Genomic DNA, 21093 nt, shown 5'->3' with positions numbered 1-21093 from the left:
GGACTATGAGAGTGATCGCCTATTATTTAGTTCTTTCAACATATGTGTAGTACAGCACCTATCTGTGAATATTCAAAGTTGTACTGCCAGGTTCCCCAGTTGCTCTTCTCTCTTTTTTACTAAGTACTCCTGGAAAAAGCCATTTGTTGAATATTTGAATGAATGAATGAATGAATGTCATAAGCACTACTTTACTTATTCAAAGGATAGTATATAGAAGAGGTGAACCTATATACTGAAATTTATTTCATTAATTACAGAAAAGAAGGGGGTTCTTGTTTAAGAAAGGAATCCCCATGAACATTGGATGTAAAGAAAAAGTTTACAACCCAAAACACTAAAAGCTTCTCAGCTAGACATACATACACTGTTATTAGCTGCCAAGACGCCCCAGTCAGGATGGCAGCCTTGGCAACTAAGAATAACATAAATAAGAAATCTTAATAGATTGTGGTTCTTCTTAGGACATTGTTATTTAAATGCACTGGTTCTCAATGCCTGACTACCCTCCTCAAAGACTACAGCCAAGACTACAGTGAGATTCCTTGCCTGACACTGCCCCCCAACCCCAACCTCCCCAGACAGGTCTATAAATAGCAAAGCCACTAAAGCAAATGCTAAACCCAGCACTGAGTGGGGCTGATGAGGATGGAAGTTTGCAGGGAAAACTGAGCTTCTCACTACTCTTTACTCAGAAACATTAGAACTGCCCCGGGATTGGGGGAAGGATGTCCCCAGGGAATGACCCCAAAAAGTGACAGCCAAGTTTGAGATATCGCAGACTGTAGCTAGGAATTTTCACTAAGGGAGGAGGGGAGTGGAAAGAGGTGGGGAAAATTCTTCCTTCACTCTTCGCCAGGAAGAGGTTTAAATTACACATACTCACATTGGAAGGGGTTGAGGAAGGAGTGAGGAGGGTGCACAGAAAGATGTCCATTCCATTGTTTCGCTTGCCTCCGGTTCTACAACTTCTTTCATTGATGTCAAATTAATTAGTTAATTTCCATTTTTAGCTTCCTGGTGTTATTTATTTTATTACTATTATCATTACTAGCAGTAGTAGTAGATGGAAGAGTCCTTTTCTAGCATTTTGGTTCATCTGATGGGAGGAAAACTGGACAAAAGGTCAACATGAACAGACAGAAAATTAGTTTAACTTTTAAAAGACGGGGAAAAAGAAAAGAGGAGATTTTACAGATGAGAAGAGACAGGCCATTCTGTGGAGGGGGATAAAAGGAAGGTACTGGAACCTGAGCCCTTGATTAGTTAAAGAAACAGCTGCCCCCTCGTGTCCGCCTCTCGCACTGGAAGGTCGTGTCCAGCCAGCTTCCTAGTCTGACTATCACTTGCCTTTACATGGTCCTCAGGGTGTCCTCTCTTGCACACTTCCCATTCTACCTCACCCCCATCTACTCCATGATACCCCTCTTACTCTTCACACCCCAAAAAACAAAATCTTAACTTAGAAAACAGAGAAGCTGTTCAAGAACTTCTCCCCATTCAATAACATGTTGATCCAAACCAGAAACCTTTCTCTCTGAGCACTTAACTGGAGTGATGCAATAGATCTAAAGAGGCTTTTCCATCCTGTCTTCTAATTCTCGACACATCACGTAAGAACATACATAAGATGAACAAACTAGTATCCTTCAAGCAGACAATACTACTTTTAGATTTCTCTCTCTGTCTCTTTCTCTCTCTCTCTCTCTCACTCCCTCCCTCCCTCCTAGAGACTGAGTCTGACTCTGCTGTCCAGGCTGGACTAGAACTCCTGTGCTTGAGTGATCCTCCCACCTCAACCTCCCTAGTAGCTGGGATTTATAGGCATGCACCGTACTGCACTTGGCTTTTGGAAATAATTTCTTAAGATATTCTATCTAAAAATATAAGTAAATCCCAAGTAGATTTAGATGAATTATTTGTGATCTAAAAATATAAGTAAATCCAAAGTAGATTTAGATGAATTATTTGTGATTCCTTTCCTCCTTCCCCTCTCCCTCCCTTCCTTCCTTCAACTAGCATTTGTTGGGCATCAAATATATATACCAGGCACTGGTCTAGATATGCAAAGATGAATAAAGCATGGCTCACTAGGACCTCACCATCTTCAAGGTGGTGCTTGCAAGCTTGGAGAAAACTGGGTTCATCTTGCAGGACTTGCTTTGAGAGCATACTGGGGGTTAAGTGCTATGCTATACTTAAGTTATCTTCAAGGGCCTGATCAAGAGCTGCCCTAAAGAAAACGCCTTCGTTTTCTCCCCAAGGTAAGCAATTTGAAGACAGATTCCTATCTTGTATTTCTCACTCTGCCTGCCATAGAAGTACCCAGGAAATCGTTTTTAAATGGAAAGAAGAGGAGAAAGGAAGAAGAAAAGGAAATAAGGTAAACATTATTTCTAATAAGTGTAGTAATGAGTATCTAAAAATTAACAGCCCTGGATAAAACCAGTTGTGCTAGTTATTTGCTTTTTACACTCTTTATTTTACACATGTGTCTCGGGGACTGTCCCTCCTGGCCTTCTTAGGAACCATGTTTCTTCTGTAAGCCAGTCACAGGAATCACAATGGTGGCTACAACTCCAGCTGCCCATGAAAAATGGAACAGGGTCTCCCAACTAAGGCTGCCAGGTCAAGTCAGGAGTAGACTAAAAGAGGGGCCCCACTCCCCTCTCACCCTGTGACCTGAGAGTCAGAGAGGCTGGGTTAGTTAGCCCAGGAATGGGACCCTCTTCCCTAAAAAAGAATGGAAGCAAAAAAGCAAATCTACAAGACAATGGCCTCTCTCCTCTCAGAAAACTCTCACATGCCCTATTATTCTACTTTTTTTCCCCTCCTCTCTTGGCTTAAAGATCCAAACCCCAAATTCCAAAAGGCAAAGCTAGCTGTAACGAGAGTGTAGTTTAAGCGGTCTATACTTCATTTCACAAAAGAAAATGTTCACACTTCTATCATACAGCAATTATCCAGCTAGAGTACAATGTAACTATTAATATGTGTTTATTCCAGTAAATCATACCTTCCTCAAGGACAGGGACTTTTGATTCATCCTTCTTTTTATTTCAGAGTCAAGAGTAGCAAGTACTCAATAAATGTTAATAAATTAATGTTTCCCCTTTTGAGTAAGCAGATAAAACAGTGTTTCAATTCAAAAAAATATTAACAGGATATGTACTATGTATGGGCTGAGCATATAAATCCTGTTCATTATTTTCAAGAAATTCTGGGTCTAACAAGACAATTACATAGTAAATCAATAATTATGATAAAATCTGGTGAGTGCTGTGGATGGGTTATGTATAAAGGGCAGTGGTAAAACATGAAATATAATTTTTTATCATGTTGTTGAGGACAATGCCTATCATATCACTACCATCTTCTTACTAGAAATTATGAGGCTGGGCGCAGTGGTTCACACTTGTAATCCCAGCACCTTGGGAGACCGAGGCAGGTGGATCACCTGAGGTCAGGAGCTCCAGACCACCCTGACCAATATGATGAAACCCCATCTCTACCAAAAACACAAAAATTAGCCAGGTGTGGTGGCATGTGCCTGTAATCCCAGCTACTCGGGAGGCTGAGACAGGATAATCGCTTGAACGCGGGAGGCAGAGGTTGCAGGGGGTTGAGATCGCATCATTGCACTCCAGCATGGGGAACAAGAGCAAAACTCCATCTCAAAAAAAAAAAGAAATTGTGAAAGAAATTTTGCATGGTGTCCAGTACCAGGAAAAAAATCTGCTTCTCCTTAAACAACTGATTAGTTTCCAATTCTAAATGCTTTGCAATTTGAAACTGATCCTTTCTCCCTTTTTTACTTGTGCTACTAGGAAGGACAAATCTGTAGCCAACCTTTCCAGGATATGGACTGAACAAGATCCTAGACTAGTTTGACCCAAAGAGACAGGTAGCTACTTCCTTACTAGCCAAAGGCCTGAGAAGTTCACAATAAGAAAGGATCTTATGGAGAACATTCCCTTGCATGTTTTTTTATTGCCCTACCTGAATTTTTTTCTTCTAATTTCTTCATTTACTTAGTAAATCTCTTGGTATCACTCACATCTTTTGGTAAGCTTCCTGCATGCCTTTTTGAAATGAAATAAGCAATAAACAAATAAATAAGATACATAACAGGTTCCCTGGATAAATAAAAGAATTTTTTCCCTAAGTACACAATCATCCCCAAGATATGGAAAATTTACACAGCCATAAGGAAAGTAACACAAGAAAACTGAAAATAGACGGTGAACTAGGATAGTATGATTAAAGGTAAGTTAGTAGATTTATTATTTTCTTTTGTAAAATTTTCTTTATTAAGGTCTTCTTGGTAATAATGATCCTATTATTATATTTGTAATATCAACAGTATTTTTTTCTAAACGGTAAGTTTTAACATGAAATGCCTTGAACTTTTTCTTCCCCTTCGAAGACCTGGGGTGATATGAACAGCTTCACCTTCACCCTGGTCCTGCATACCAGGCTGTTCTCTGGGCCACCACCACAACTTGGAAGGTAGATCTTCCCTCCTCAAAACCGAAAACAACCAGTAATCAAAAAAGGGGGCTGGGCACAGCGGCTCACGCCTGTAATCCCAGCACTTTGGGAGGCCGAGGCAGGCGGATCACAAGGTCAGGAGTTTGAGACCAGCCTGGCCAATGTAGTGAAATCCCATCTCTACTAAAAATACAAAAATGAGCCAGGCGTGGTGGCCCAGGTCTGTAATCCCAGCTACTCGGGAGGTTGAGACAGAAGAATCACTTGAACCCGGGAGGCGGAGGTTGCAGTGAGCCGAGATCACGCCACTGTACTCCAGCCTAGGTGATGGGACGAGACTCCATCTCCAAAAAAAAGGCGGTGGGGGAGCTGCTGGATATGCCTTTCCAACCACAGAGGCTTTGTAACTGGAGAGATGAGACTTTTGGGTCTCTCACCAAGGAAGCGTCCATCCACACCACTTAGAATCACTGGAGGGCCCAGGGCCTAGAGTCTGGCTGCACCAGGGAGGTGGTATGATAGGACAGTGGGTACAGGAAGGGTGTGCAAAGGCAGGACCCTGGGCCCTGCTTTATGCTTCTGTCAAAATACTGGACTTCGGAGAAGGAACTAGTAGGAAAGGTGACATATACAACAGGGGTGGTCAAGCTTTAGACCCCCTGCAAAAATAAGTCATGCTTGTTGCCTGAAAGAAGTCAGGTGGATTCTAGAGCCGGGTGCGGTGGCTCATGCCTATAATCCCAGCACTTTGGGGGGCCGAGGAGGGTGGATCACCTGAGGTCAGCAGTTCCAGGCCAGCCTGACCAACATGGCGAAACCCCATCTCTACTAAAAATACAAAAAAATTAGCCAAGCATGTTGGTGTGCGCCTGTAATCCCACCTACTAGGGAGACTGAGGCAGGGGAAACGCTTGAGCCCAGGAGGCAGAGGTTGCAGTGAGCCAAGACTGCATCATTGTACTCTAGCCTGGGTAACCAGAGCAAAACTCCATCTCAAAAAACAAACTTGGCTGGGCACGGAGGCTCAATGCCTGTAATCTCAGCACTTTGGGAGGCCGAGGCAGGTGGATCACTTGAGGTCAGGAGTTCAAGACCAGACTGGCCAACATGGTGAAACCTCTGTCTCTACTAAAAATACAAAAATTAGCCAGGCATGGTGGCACGTGCCTGTAATCCCAGCTACTTGTGAGGCTGAGGCACAAGAATTGCTTGAACCTGGGAGGCGGAGGTTGCAGTGGGCCAAGATCATGCCACTGCACTCCAGCCTGAGCAACAGAGTGAGAGTCCGTCTCAAAAAAAAAAAAAGAAAGGTCAGGTGGATTCTAAAAACAGAATAGGCAGAGGCCTAATGAAACTCAGGAAATAAGCTCAGGGCGAGTTTTGAACTTATCCTCTTTACTTGTTTTGCAGCCAGCCACAGTCATGAGATAATTAAATTTCTGTACCTGAGAAACAGGATCAGAAATGAGTAGAGCCAGACAATTTGTTATTTGGACAACCAAGTAAGATTCCACTGGATTTCCTTGGAAGAATCACAGTTTGACGGGCTGTCACTCGATGGGAATGAATACTTTTATAGAAAAATCTACACTTAGTAAAACTTACCAAGTAAAATCTCCAAGTCAGCCTCTCATTAGCTATGTGACTTTAGGAAGATTCACTAAACTCTCCATGCCTCAGTTTCCTCATCTTAAAAATCAGAGTCATAATAATAGTGTATCTAATACTTTTTTTTAAATACGCATTAATTCCTATTACACATAAACAGGAGAATTCTGGGCTCCGCAGGAAAGTATGAGACATCCCTTCTGCTGACATTTTCTGTTCAGTTTCATTCCAGGATGATCCACCACTACTGGGGCCCAGAGCACTCTTTCCTTCGAATCACTTGGAGGACACAAGTATAAAGTAACAGCTTAACCATCTACATAGCATGTCTCCCTTCTTCGGCTGGCAGCCAGGACAGACAGACTGTGCTGTCTGTGTGTTCCAAGAGTCAGAGAAGCCTTCAGGGCTGGTCTGTCCCAGTAACTGGGCTGAACAAGCTCCTAGACCAGTTTGATCCAAAGAGACAGGCAGCTATTTCCTTACAAGCAGAAGGACTGGGCAGGCCACAGTGAGAAAGCCATCACATGGAATATCATAAACCTTAAGGAGACCAGGCGGTCTAATGACACAAGGCCTCAAAGAGCATTAAGTTAACCCAGTATCTTCTACCAGCAGGGAGGGAGAGGAAGGGGAGGGTATGAACATGAAAGATGACGCTAACCATGAAAATTTAATTTGTTAAAAAAAATGGAAGACAATACACAAATTGTCTACATGTTCTTACTGAATACATAATAAATGTAGGGTATAAACATATATGTGCACTATGATAAAAATTAATTCCAGCTTCTAGAAAGCATTGCTGTTTGTCTCCCTGCTAGCAAGAACCCTGGAGCACAGAGGTAAATTTCACACTTCCTCTCAGCACTCCTGCAAGGCAGAAGCAGACCATGTAGCTTAAGCTGCCCAGGTGAGCAAATGTCACAGAATGCCTATTCAGCGGGTGGTAAATTTCAGCCATCCCACGGAAATGCCAAGTGGTCTCAGGTCACAAGTTTGGCAAATAGCAATGGGGGCTGGGAGGGCATGGAGGGGTGGGTAGGCCCCAGTAGATGAGAGGAAGAGAACAAAAGAGAGCGAAAGGGGAAAGGCAGAAAAGAAACGAAGGAGGTTACAGTGCTTGAGAAAAGGCAGGAAGGCCAAGTATGCAAGGACTCAAACATAGAACATTTCTGAGGCATCTAAGTAAAAAACTAGAACTCCTTGATTCAAAGAAAGCATGCTTCTGCATGTATCACCAGGGCAGCAATGAACTTTGGTCAAGAATGACCTTTACAGCCACACTCCTGGCTCTGGGGAACACATTCCTGGCTCCTGTCATGGGCTTTGGGAGTGAGGGACCTGCCCATGTTACATTGATTCTGACCTTGATTCAGGCCGCTGGAAGTTCCTTGAGGGTAAGGGCCACAACTCACACGTATCTGTATTTTTCAGTCTCTTTCACAACATCCAGGCATGGAAGAAGTTTCGCAAATATTTGCTAAAGCAATAACTAGACCAAAATGGAATATAGACTCTTCAGTCCCATCATGCCCTCCAGGAGGTCTAAAACAAAAATGTTTAACTGGTATTTCTCAAACGAAAAAATAAATCCAACTAAGACAGAGATTCATTTTTAACTTCTTCACTATACAACCTGTGGAAGATAAAAAGTTTTCACCAACATCTCCAGAACATAGGGTATTAAAAAATATCTGATGAAACTTACTTAGAAAACAATTAAACTTCCATAACCTCTACTTACAAAGGGCAACATGCAGGAGGTGATACTATAGGTGAGAAGATATACTCCAATGGGATCTTGACAACACAAACAATCTTTGCATACTTATACCCAAATGGAAGCCACTCAAGAGATGCTTCTCTCCCCTAGGAAGTCACCAAAACATTTCTGTTTGAAACACCTAGAGAGGAGTCAATAGAATAAATGAGTAGGAGGGTGGGGGTGTCCGAATCAGGAGCAGAAGGAAGCAGTTATTTCCATTCTTTATTATCACCATTGCTGATATTATTATTGCTATGCTTATATTTTAGCTGCAACATCTGTAACAGTCAGAAGCAACATGTGAACTCTCAACCTACATAATAACCCTTTCGTCCTCTCCCCCAGAGTTACTAGGATGAGAAATTCATCCTGTGAAATTAATAATGGGCTTGATTCTCCAGCTGGTGGATCAGAGACTAGGCTGGTGGAAATTTATAGAGGGAATTAATTCACAGATTTTCGAAGTAATGAGGGAATTCAACCTTCCTGACTTCTAGCTCTCCCACATTCATTCAATAGAAAGTTTCTGGACCGTCTACTGCAGGACCTGCTGGTTTCCCGTGAAGCTGTAACACAGCAATAATAAGAAAGCACAAGAATCCATTTAAGAATAATAATCACACATCAAGAACATCTTTCCTAGTGTAACTTTCTAAGAAGAAAAATAAAGTAATATGGCTTAGGCATGTGTGTGACGACAGCCCCTTCCTGCCCGGGCTCCAGCAGGCTAGGTGGGGGAGGGGAAGCAACTATGCATGCATGGGCAGGAGGGGGCAAACTACCAAAATAAATTTTCCATTTTCTGAAAACTGGTAAAAATAAGGCAGCTTGAAGCCCCTTTACACATTCCTCTGAGACAAGACAAGCCGCCATATAAGAAACTAGCTACGTTTGAAGGCCCCAAACCTCCTTCAAGTGTTAAAGAAATCAGACCGAGCTTAACGAAAACAAATGTCAGTGCTGTTTAAAGTACATCAAGGTTCTTTGGGTTAAAAATCTCCCTAGGGGAAGATGACGCACTCCCTGTAAGAGCTGAGAGAGAGAAAAGACGGGAGGGTTTCGGCAGTAACTCCGGATTATATTATTTAATTCATTTCATTACCATAAAGCAACAACTCGAATATTTATCGAATAGAGCTGAAACAATACACGGCCAACTAAGAAAGGAGCTGCAAATTAATACGCGTGCGTGTGAGCACATACACACACTCACCCACGTGCTCACACGCGGCCTTCCGAATTTCACTTCTGCATGCAAAACCACCACCACCGAGGTCTGCCCGGCACCGGCACTTTGCATATTGAAAACGCGGCTCCGGCGGGGCCCACCGAACAGATCCTGCCCAGGAACAGACCCTGGGCCCGGCTCCCTGGGGACAGACCGCACGCATCCCTCTGCCTCAGAGGCTCTGAATGTGACTCCAAGCCCACATTGAGAGGTGTTTAATAAAGGAAGTATGGCTCCCGAGAGGCTGTCTTCCCCCTGGGTGGCGGCGGCCCTCTCTTTACCACCCTTTGGGAGAAGAGTGAAGTCCGCCGGGACACAGGAGGTGGCGGGGGAGCCTCGGGCCGCAGCCGGGAGCAGAGCGCCGCGGCTGACCACTGCAACCCCGGCCGGGCAAGGGAAATGATGAAAACACAGCAAGCCCCGCTTGGGGGAACACTTGGCTTCGCGGTCCGCGCGCAGGCGGCCGGTGACGCACGGCCTGCGCTGGGAACTCAAGGCCGGACTCTGCGGAGGGCCGCTTCTTGGGCCGCACGCCCGAACGACAGGGAGCCGGTGGCGCGGGGGCGCAGGGTGCAGAGAAGACCGGGTGCGATGCGGCGCGACGCGGCGCGTAGCCGGCGGACCGGGCCGTGGCCGGGCGCTCCCATGCGTCCTCTAGGCTGCGCGCATCAGCCCTGCGGTGAAGTCAGTAGATTTGCGAGGGGGTTCACGGCCACCCCAGCCCTCACCTCTAATCTAAGTATTAATTGTGCAGTGTCTTGCAGCAGGACCCAGGCGACAATCTATGAAAGTCCAGCTCCCAAGATCATCATTATCCTGTCTGAAAAGGGCATCTAGTCTTAGCACAAGGCCATGTGGCTCGCCACCGGGCTTCTCCACTATTTCTTGGTTCCAAAAGTTTTATTTTGTGATGCATCCCCTTAAACTCCTTCTAGATGACTTCACAATTTCTCTTTTCTACGTGATCTGAACGAACATGCCCTCTCATCTCTTGGATTTTATTGTTGCTGGCTTTTTGTTGTTTTTTGTTTTTTCTTTTTTCCCATTCTTCCTTAATTGGCCTCAGGATGAAGCTGCTTTAATTATTCCTCACACGACGTGGTTACTTCTTGGGCCTTTATACTTGGTGCTGCGCGCAGCATCACCACCCACTCGCACCCACCCAGACATTTCCCCCGCAAGAGGTTAGGGATTACAGGCACCCTAGTAAGGAGGAAGCACAAAGGAAAGCTGTGCATGTATTACCCGCTCTTTGTTTTTAAATGTTTATTAATGTAAGCAGGGTGCATGGCCCTAGAGCCTCTGCATGCAAATTCTGCAGAAGGGAATTAACGTCTACACCCTCGTATCCACGGAGTGCCTTTCAGAATGGATGTAGGCAGGGCTCATCATTAGACTCTCTGGGAGTCTTTCTTTGTTAGGGACAAAAGATAAATGCAAAGTTTCAATTCTATTAACAATGGTAATTATAAGGAGGATTCTCTTACAGTGACAACACTGAGGTCTCCAATCACCTAACACCCTCAGGAAAAGCGACTGACTCTCCCTGCCCTACCAGCACAGGCCACTAGGTAAACTTATTCCTCTGACCTACTGGCAGATTCAACCTGTCTCAAAGCAAGACAAATATATAAACTTTTTTCTCAAACTTACTGACCACTCTTTCTTAGGGAAACTCAAATATCTTTCTGAATATCCTTGTAAGTTTGCAAAAGCCCCAATGACAGTTAGGTGGGAAACAGAAATTATTTCAGTATTTCAGCTGAGGCAAACATTGAACAAGTAACTCCACCATTCCAAGGTGAAAGTCAAACCCCTTTCCTAAATTCCTGGGCTCTGCCATATGAACTCAAGAAGGTATTCTGCCCTTCCAAGACTGCAATCAGAAATCTATTCCAAGACAAATTTCCAGTCTAAAATCCAATAGCTGCAAATACATAGCATGGAAACAACATATGCATTCCATCACAAAGTCCACAAGGTGGATTAAGCTGGGATTGGCCTCCAACTGGCCTTATAAATGGGATCCTGAATGCTTCAATACTTTTTTTTTTTTTTTTTTTTGAGACAGAGTCTCACTCTGTTGCCCAGGCTGGAATGCAGAGGCACGATCTCAGCTCATTGCAACCTCCGCCTCCCAGGTTCAAGCAATTCTCCTGCCTCAGCCTCCCAAGTAGCTGGGGTTACAGGTGCCCACCACCACACCTAGCTAATTTTTGTATTTTTAGTAGAGACGGGTTTTGCCATGTTGGCCAGGCTAGTCTCGAACTCCTGACCCCAGGTGATCCGCCCGTCTTGGCCTCCCAAAGTGCTGGGATTATAGATGTGAGCCACCACACCCAGCAATAAAATTTTTTTTTTAATTCCACTATTTTTTCCCTCCCAGTTTGCCTTCTCCAATGCAACTTGATTGATGGAGGGTAACGTTAACACCACCATAACTGGTTTTACATGACTATCTAGGAAAGATACAAGGATTCATACGATAAATTAGAATGCCATAACAATGAAAAATAATTTTCTTTTTTAAAGGTTCCACCTGTCTTGCCTCCTAGAAATCTAAGCTTTGGCAGGGATCATGTTGGGGCTCACGACCCATGGAATATGGAGTCACATTAAGGGTTCTCTAAAGGCACCCATTCCATGGATGTGGAAACCTGAGACCAAGAGGTTAAATGGCATTCTCAAAATAATATGCTACCACAGAGGTAGTCAGTGTGAGGCCGCAGAACTCCTGATACAGGGTCCAGCAAACTCCTGTCATACCATAGAGTGCTCTGTACTTGTTCCATTGCATTACAGCTGAAGAAAACAAGAAACTGCTTCGGCCCACTCAGTCTATTCTAGGGAACACTTCAGATTTTGTTAAGGAGGAAGAAAGAACCTAAAATGAAGAGCTATGGAAAGAACGAAGCAAAAAAACACAGAGAAGGAGGTGGAGGAACCACCCCATCCTGGCTTCCAGCAGTGACCTCAATAGGGTACAGTGGACGTTCTCTTCCAGAAAAAGATGTCTCAGATATGCTTTATTCTGGAACACGGCTATCCATCAGGAAACAATTTCAATTGCTACAGAACTACCAGCTCAAGTTTGAGTGGGGAACAACCATGTATCTCCCTCATAATGTAAAAGCTATAGCAAAAAAGGAACAAAACAAGGACTTATGCCAGAACAACTATTCTACGGCTGTGCTGTCCAATATGGTAGATACTACTCATGTGTAGCTATTGAGCACTTGAAGTATGGCAAGTCAAAATCAATATATGCTATAAATGCTGGATGCGGTGGCTCACACCTGTAATCCCAACACTTTGAGAAGCCAAGGTGGGTGGATCACCTGGGGTCAGGAGTTCAAGATCAGCCTGGCCAACAAGGTGAAACCCCATCTCTACTAAAAATTAGTGGGGTGTGGTGGCAAGCGCCTGTAATCTCAGCTACTTGGGAGGCTGAGGCAGGAGAATCCCTTGAACCCAGGAGGCAGAGGTTGCAGTGAGCCGAGATCACGCCACTGCACGCCAGCCTGGATGACAGAGAGAGACTCTGTCTTAAAAAAAAAAAAAAAGATGGGCTGTAAATGTAAAATACACAATGGATTTCAAAGCTTCAGCATAGACACACAAAAAAAGAATGTAAAATATCTCATTAATTTTTATGTTGATTACATATTGAAATATTTTCAATGTATTTAAGTTAAGTAAGATGTATTATTAAAATTCATTTACTTGTTTCTTTTTACTTTTTTTAAATGGGGCTACTAAAAACTTTAAATCATTAAATTTAACATTACCATTTCAAGGCCTTAGCACAAAAAAAAAGTGCAAAATATCTCAATAGTTTTTATACTGATTACATGTTGAAAGATTTTTAGATATATTTGGGTTAAATAAGAAGTATTAAATTTATTTCACCTGCTTCTTCTTACTTTTTAAAAATGAGGCTACTAGAAAATTTAAATCATTAAATTTAAAATTACAGGTGTTCACTAAAAAGCACTGTTCTAAGAGATTCTCTCCGCAGAACTCTAGAAGTGGGGGAGGACGATGTGAAAGTGTGGAGATGCCTTTTGCTGCATTTTGCCCAAGACTTTTATTTCTCTCACACTGACAACCATTTAACATAAAAGCTGGGTCAGGACGCATGTTAGTGAGCCTCTAAAACTCCCGGACAGAGGTAGTAGAAAACTCAACCTGAACAGACAAGGCCAAACTGATGAGAGAGGTGGTCAACACTCTGTCATGTGGTTTCAGAAAAATAACAGTAGTGGCCATTAGTTGAGCACACTCATTGAACTATGTGCTTTATATTATTGCCTTTTTCAGCCCACCAAGCCGACATCATACGTATTATTATCTTCACCACAGAAATGAGAACACTGAAGCTCTGTTAAACCCAGTAACTCACTAATGTTACACAAGCTAGAATGGTTTCACTCAAAGTCCATGCTCCCTCTTTCACACTGGATTATTATTCAGAAAATTCTCCAATCTTTTTCAAAAGTGTCTTCCCCTCCAGGAACCTGACCTCTGAAATTCCAGCATTGGAGAATCATTCCTTTGACTTTTTTTCCTCTTTAAAATGCAAATAGTTCTAACAGAGATTTCACATAAATCCTGATCATGCATACTTCAAGTCAGATAAATTTATCAAAAACTTTGTTTTCTTAGAGTATTGACCAAACATGACCATAAACACAGCAGAGTCCTAAACACAGAGAGGAGACATCACTGAATGGAGAAAGAGGTTGAAAGAATGAAAAGCTGAGAGTGCTGAAGACAAAACTTAGTGCCATTTACACTATGACTTAAGAATACACCCGGCTGGACATGGTAGCTCAGGCCGGGTGCGGTGCCTCATGCCTGTAATTCCAGCACTTTGGAAGACCAAGGCCGGCGGATCACTTGAGGTCAGGAGTTCAAGACCAGCCTGGCCAACATGGTGAAACCCGGTCTCTACTAAAAATACAAAAATCAGCTGGGTGTGCTAACCCATGCCTGTAATCCCAGCTACTCAGGAGGCTGAGGCAGGAGAATCGCTTGAACCCGGGAAGCAGAGATTGTGGTGAGCCAAGATTGCACCAAAAAAAAAAAAAAATATATATATATATATATATAGTACAGATTTTTGTATATCAAATATACCTCAATAAAGTTGTTTTTTAAAAAAAGTACCTACTACAGCCACTGTGTAAAACAGTTTAGCAGTTTCTTAAAATCTAAACATAGAGTTACCACATAAGCCAGCAATTCCACTCCTTATCCAGAGAAATGAAAACATATATTAATACATAAAAACCTGTAAGCACATGTTCATAGCAGTATTATTCATAATAGTCAAAAATGGAAACAACCTAAGTGACCATCAACTGAATAATGAATAAGCAAAATGTGGTATATCCATACAGTGGAATAGTATTTGGCCATAAAGAAAAATGAAGTACTGACACATGCTACGGTACGGATGACCCTCCAAGGCATGCTAAACAGAAGAAATGAGTCAAAAAACACCAAATATTTTATGATTCAATTTATGTGAAATATCCAGAATAGGCAAAAACCATGAAGACAGGAAGTAAGTTAGTGGTTACCAGGGGCAAGGTGAAGGGGGAAATATGGACTGGCTGGTAAAAAGTACTGGGTATTTTTTGCGGGGGGGGCGCTGATAAAAATGTTCTAAAATTAGATTGTGATAATGGGTTCACAACTTTGTAAATATAGTAAAATCCACCTGTCTGTCATTCAAATGGGTGAATTTCATGGTGTTAGAAATATATTTCAAGAAAACTATAAAAAATAGTAAAAAATAAATCTACTATGAATCAAGGTTGTCCTTATGACAAAGATAACATTTTTCCTAAATAAGGAACGTATTAGAAAGGCAAGAGGTCAGGTTGCCCTCCATCAAAAAGTAGGTGAAGGATATGAACAGACACTTCTCAAAAGAAGACATTTATGCGGCCAACAAACATATATGAAAAAAAGCTCATCATCACTGATCATTAGAGAAATGCAAATCAAAACCACAACAAGATACCATCTCACGCCAGTTAGAATGGCAATCATTAGAAAGTCAGGAAACAATAGATGCTGGAGATGATGTGGAGTAATAGGAATTCTTTTACACTGTTGGTGAGAGTGTAACTTATTCAACCATTGTGGAAGAAAGTGTGGCACTTCCTCAAGGATCTAGAACCAGAAATACCATTTGACCCAGCAATCCCATTACTGTGTATGTACACAAAGGATTATAACTATAAAGACACATGCACACATGTTTATTGCAGCACTATTCACAATAGTGAAGACTTGGAACCAACCCAAATGTCTGTCAATGATAGACAGGATAAAGAAAATGTGGCACATATACACCATGGAATACTATGGAGCCATAAAAAGGATGAGTTCACGTTCTTTGCAGGGACATGAATGAAGCTGGAAACCATCATTCTCGGCAAACTAACATAGGAACAGAAAATCAAACACTGCATGTTCTCATTCATAAATGGGAGTTGGACAATGAGAGCACATGGACACAGGGAGGGGAACATCACACACCAGGGCCTGTCAGGGTTGGGGGCACGAAGGGAGGGAGAGCATTAGGAGAAATACCTAATGTAGATGACGGGTTGATGGGTATAGCAAACCACCATGGCATGTGTATACCTATGTAACAAACCTGCACGTTCCACACATGTATTCCAGAACTTAAAGTATAATTAAAAAAAAAAAAAAGAAAGAAAGAAAAAGGTCAAGTTGCCCTAATCTCACTTTGCGCTACTTTTCCTGCTTTGGAACTTCACAAGTTGAATGGATAGGCTTATGTATCTTCAGAGAGAAGATGTTTTTAACTATGATTACACAATGCCTCCAGTTGCTGACGCTAAGAAAACGCTATCCCTAATAGGCAATTCTAGCTTTTCAAGTGGTTGTTGTCCAGTTTGTAGTTTAAAAACTTTTTCTCTGTTCTTACCCATTCTCTTTTCCCAACCTCTTCTTCCAATCTAGTCCCAGACTTTTGGCCAGATATAGCCAATTCTCACTTTAAGAGAATAGCAAGGGAAGCAGGGCCAGGCATGGTGGCTTACAGCTGTAAACCCAGCACTGGGAGGCCAAAGCAGGCAGATCACTCAAGACCAGGAGTTTGAGACCAGCCTGGCCAACATGGCGAAACCCTATCTCTAGTAAAACACAAAATTTAGCTGGTGAATGCCTGTAATCCCAGCTACTCAGGAGGATGACGCAGGAGAATTGCTTGAACCCAGGGGCAGAGGTTTCAGTGGGCTGAGATCACGCCACTGCACTCCAACCTGGGAGAGAGCGTGAGACTCTGACTAAAAAAAAAAAAAAAAAAAAAAAAATTGCAAGGAAAAAAAGAAAGCAAATTTTAAATTCAGCAATTTTTGTCTCTTTTCAGCATAAAATCAGAGTCTTGGAATTGGCTGTGTCTTTAGGGACCATCTGGTATAAGCCTCTCTATTTCATATAAGAAAACAAGTCCAGAAATAATAACAGCTAGCAGCTATTGACTGTTTACTCTATGCCAGGCATTGTGATTTACATGTATCACCTTATTTAACCTCACAGTGACCCGCTAAGATAAGTACCACTACGATCTGCATTTTATAAGGAAAACGAGGCACAGAGAGGTTTTTTAACTTGAATAAGGTCACACAGTTAAGAAGTAAAAGATCTAGGATACAAACTCAGAGAGTCTGGCTTTAAAGATGAGGTCCTTAACCACTACTATTATAGTTTATCATAAACTTATTTAAGCAACTTCTCTAAGGTCTTATAACTACTTAGTAGAAGGTCCAGAACTAGCACGGAGTGTGACGTATACCCACCCCGATACCTACGTAATGACAAAAGTTTCAGTAGAAGATGAAGTTGAAACTACAACCTAAATCAAAAAGATGAATTTTTCACCCATTGCAATCTTGATTTCCACCAATAATTGAGAGATTGAAAGAGAGATGTCAGAGGTAAGAGACCTTCGGGTAAGACACTATTGACCTTATTCTGCCATCACGGGGGTAGGTGTTATAATCTTATGACAGTCTATTCTTGCACCTTTTTTCCCCTCTGGGGATCACTCTGCTAAGTTCTGAGAAGTGACATCTCTGAGATGCAGATGGGGCAAAGACACAACCAGAGAATTTTCCTCATGAGTGACAATCGATTACCCCATTACTTAATTAAAGACCAGTAGATGTACATTTTTTTTTTAACCTGAAAGAGTTAAATGCAGTGATATCCTGTGAAATAAAATATGAATCCTGAGATAATTTATTATAGAAAATACAGCACCTTAATTATTTACATAATCCAGGGAACTCAAAGCACTTCACGAACAACTCATGAATTCTCTACTTATTTTATTTATCAATTATTGCATTCCTTACATCCTACCACACCATTGCAGGTAAAGGGCAATGGAACCAAAATTATTATATTCCTCAAAATCAGGTTAATATGGCAATGAAAATGAATGGGTGCTTCTTAGGGTCATATGAGAATGAGTAAGAGCTGTCTGGAGCTGGACCTAGGACACTGTCTCTATCATGTGGTGCTTTGGTAAATTTTTATTTTTAAAGGAAAAGCAATAAAAGGTATATTTAGATTCACTTCACCCAGTTCAAACATAACACTATCCATCTAAAAGAGATTTGAAACCAAACTGAAGAATAAGCTTTCCTAAGATATGCCTATGACACAAAAGAAGTCAGGGTTATGCTTTTTTTTTTTTTTTTTTTTTTTTTTTTTTTTGAGACGGAGTCTCGCTCTGCCGCCCAGGCTGGAGTGCAGTGGACGGATCTCAGCTCACTGCAAGCTCCGCCTCCCGGGTTCACGCCATTCTCCTGCCTCAGCCTCCCGAGTAGTTGGGACTACAGGCGCCCGCCACTGCGCCCGGCTAGTTTTTTGTATTTTTTAGTAGAGACGGGGTTTCACCGTGTTAGCCAGGATGGTCTCGATCTCCTGACCTCGTGATCCGCCCATCTCGGCCTCCCAAAGTGCTGGGATTACAGGCTTGAGCCACCGCGCCCGGCAGGGTCATGCTTTACAAATGAAAATATCTTCCAATTTAAATTATGTACAACATCTAGGTTTTGGTTTATTTGCTTGTTTGGGGGTATTTTTATAATTTTGCCAACAACCACAACAAAAAGTTCATGGATGTCAACAGAATGCAGAGGCAAAACCATGTGAGCAGGCCTGGCACCAGCAGTGAACTAAACACGCAGGCAGGTAATGCCCCCTTCTCAGCAAACAGTGCAGCCTACTGTATAGAACCCACCCACACCTGGCCCAGCCCAACGCCCCACAGCTCCTAGTTCACAAGGTTCTATGTTTCCCCGCTTATAAATCCCCTTCCAGATTCTTCAGTGTAACCTAAATCTCTCTCACGTCCAATCCTCACAGACACTCCTATTGTTAGAAAAAATGACAGCAAATTTCCCAAAATCTCATTCTGGCAGCTTTGACCAAACAGCTCTTTGCACTTCTCAAAAGCCAGAATTGTTCTAATTCTAGTCGTAGACTAAAAATGGAATACACAAAAGTGACTAAAAAGAAAGGACATTTCTCATCACAAGTTCTTCTTATATTATGTCTGTCAGAGTTATATTGTTGTAGGTCTGTAGCTTACATCCACATTATAATAAATAAATAACACAGGGTCTAACCACATTACTTCTGCCTTAACACACTGTACCTGAAAGATAGCATCAGGTAAAACTGACTTGTAAGTTCCTTTCATTTAATCCCCTTTTCTTTCCTCGGCATCTTTACCACAAGGGAGAAAAAAAAAAAATTAACCAAATTCTTGAATTTTCTCATCAGCAAGAAAAGTTTTTGCATTTGCTGGCTATCGATGAGCTTCTGTGAAAATGACTCCTACCATTCCAACCCCAAAAGGAATCTGATCAGAGGCTGCTCTAAATGATTTAAAGTTATTTTACTCCTATTTTGCTCAAGGCCTAATACCATCAGAATTCTCTTCCTGCAATCTATAGCTTCCTTCCATTACCCACCGCCCCTCCACCTATATATGCAAACATACACACACACATATACATAGACACACAAATTATTCTCTAATGCTTTAAAGGGGAGAGGGGAGGAGGAGAAGTCCCATAATGTAATTGCTATATTAAAAAGAAGTGGCAGGCGAGAATAGTAAGGGAGGGTGTCAAAAGTGAAATACAGTAGTAGAATTAAAAAAACACACACGCTACAGTTCTGTGATGGGGGTGTTAATTGAACACAGAGAGAAAAGGAAAGAGAGAGAACAAAAGGGCGTTAAGGAGCAAAAAATAAATTTTTTTAACCTCCTCCAAAGATTTGATTTGCATTAACTTCGATGCAGACAATGCACAGAGGACAATTGGCTGAAAAGTGCCATATATAGCTATTATGTTCTAAAATTAAAAACTATTCGCAACAATTGCAGCTATTCATTGCTATCTATAAATATTCTCCTTAGTAAATGGCATGCAATATTTTTTGTGTTTTTCTAATTTTTAAACTTGCGTGATTTTGACACAGAAGTAAAAAACAGGAAACGTTTAAAAATATATTCAAGGCTTTTTAAAGAAATGTAATATGTTTGACTTTTTCTCCTTTTCTTCTATCCCAACAACCCCATTACCACCACATATACACATATGCAAACTTAGCCTATTACTAATAAGCCAGAAGACAAGGAATGGATCTTAAAAATCCCTAAGAAAATGTTATAGTAAATGATCCAAAACTCTAATTGTCTCTGTATTCCTAGAATGAGTGAGCAGATAAAAGTCACATGTGAAATATACATTGCTATAGGTCTTGACAGGGTTTTTTAGCTGCTCTTTGAGATTCACCACCCGAGCATTTTGCTGGCACTTCTTAGCATTTATTTTTTTTAAAGTGAAAAGGTATTAAAATAAAAACTACCCACATTCTGAAGCAAGAAGACACATGGGTTCTTTTTGTTTTGTTTTGTTTTTTAAATATTCCCATAGTAATTTCTGACTTAAACACCCATCAATCAATTGTAATTCAGACGGCACTGCCTACTTTGAGGTGTTACGTGCATGTGTGTATGTATTTTTAAAGTTCCAAAAGGTTGGTAATACATCTTAGCCAGTTTTCGTATTTACAAGTATAAAATCATTAACAAATGCAAAAAAGCAAAAATAACAAATCAATTATCAAGTTCCTCTCAAGAGTTCTGCCTAGGTGAGCCAAATGTATGAACTTTGTGTTAGAATACAAACAAACAAAACCCACCCTAAATCAAGTAACCTCTATTATTATTACAAGCATTATAATGCTTGAGATGGAAACTCAAAAATACTCATTTAATGCAAAGAGGCTTGAAAGTACCAATAGAAAAAGTCCCCAAACAATAAAGGAATGTATGTGAACTGATCACTCAAGCGATCTTTTCACCAGCTCTGTATCAAAAAGAGGGAAAAAAAAAAGGTTCCTGCAACTTTACAGACACTTTGTTCCTCCGACACATCAACTGCATGGAAGATATGCTGGCAAAAAGATTCAAGGTTCCAGGGTCCTCAGTAGCCAAGTAATCGTGCTTTAGAATCAAAGGGTTCTTTTTAGCACACCACAGTTGACTCCTACCTTTAACACAACACTCAACATTCCAGGAGAGGTTTTTGCCTTCCCTTCAATCCTTCCAACACACAAGTTGAAGACTAAGAGGGAGGTAAGCCTTTTTTTTTCCCCTCCTTTCACCCAGGGGTGCCCTCTTAATCCAAAACGTGTGTGTGTGTGTGTGTGTGTGTGTGTGTGAGTGTGTGTGTGTGTCTGTCCCTTAACACAGGGGGCAATGATTCTTATCACTTTCAATTACATTATTTGATAAACTATTTTTTTAATGTATTATTCTAGAGACAACATAAAAAAACCTTAATTTAGATTTAAGTCTCTAAACATTAAATGTATTGACACAAAATTCAAAAAACAAAACTTTTAGAATGTTACTTTGACCAGTATGACTACT

The 21093-nt window shown here is 41.6% G+C and overlaps 1 protein-coding gene and 1 long non-coding RNA gene across 13 annotated transcripts in view; both read right to left on the bottom strand.

The window, feature by feature from the left end:
- Positions 1–21093, bottom strand: part of PBX1 (PBX homeobox 1) — a 328461-nt gene that overhangs the window by 301367 nt on the left and 6001 nt on the right. Inside the window, exon 1 of one of the 12 annotated variants that reach the window (XM_015444404.4) lies at positions 9078–10266. The exons of the other annotated variants lie outside the window; for them this stretch is intronic. Coding sequence (XP_015299890.3) covers positions 9078–9255 — 178 coding nt within the window. The 5' untranslated portion in view covers positions 9256–10266. Of the gene's footprint in view, positions 1–9077; positions 10267–21093 lie in introns of those variants that run through there. 12 annotated transcript variants of the gene reach the window in all.
- Positions 1007–4178, bottom strand: LOC141407653 (uncharacterized). Its single transcript, XR_012417519.1, has 2 exons — positions 4000–4178; positions 1007–1114 (listed from the first exon to the last, which is right to left on the bottom strand). It is a non-coding gene; the product is annotated as an uncharacterized lncRNA (long non-coding RNA).

Source organism: Macaca fascicularis, chromosome 1 (assembly GCF_037993035.2).
Source record: "Macaca fascicularis isolate 582-1 chromosome 1, T2T-MFA8v1.1".
NCBI lineage: Eukaryota > Metazoa > Chordata > Mammalia > Primates > Cercopithecidae > Macaca > Macaca fascicularis.
Note: the sequence above shows the minus strand (reverse complement) of the source record. Positions and strands in the feature narration are given on the sequence as shown.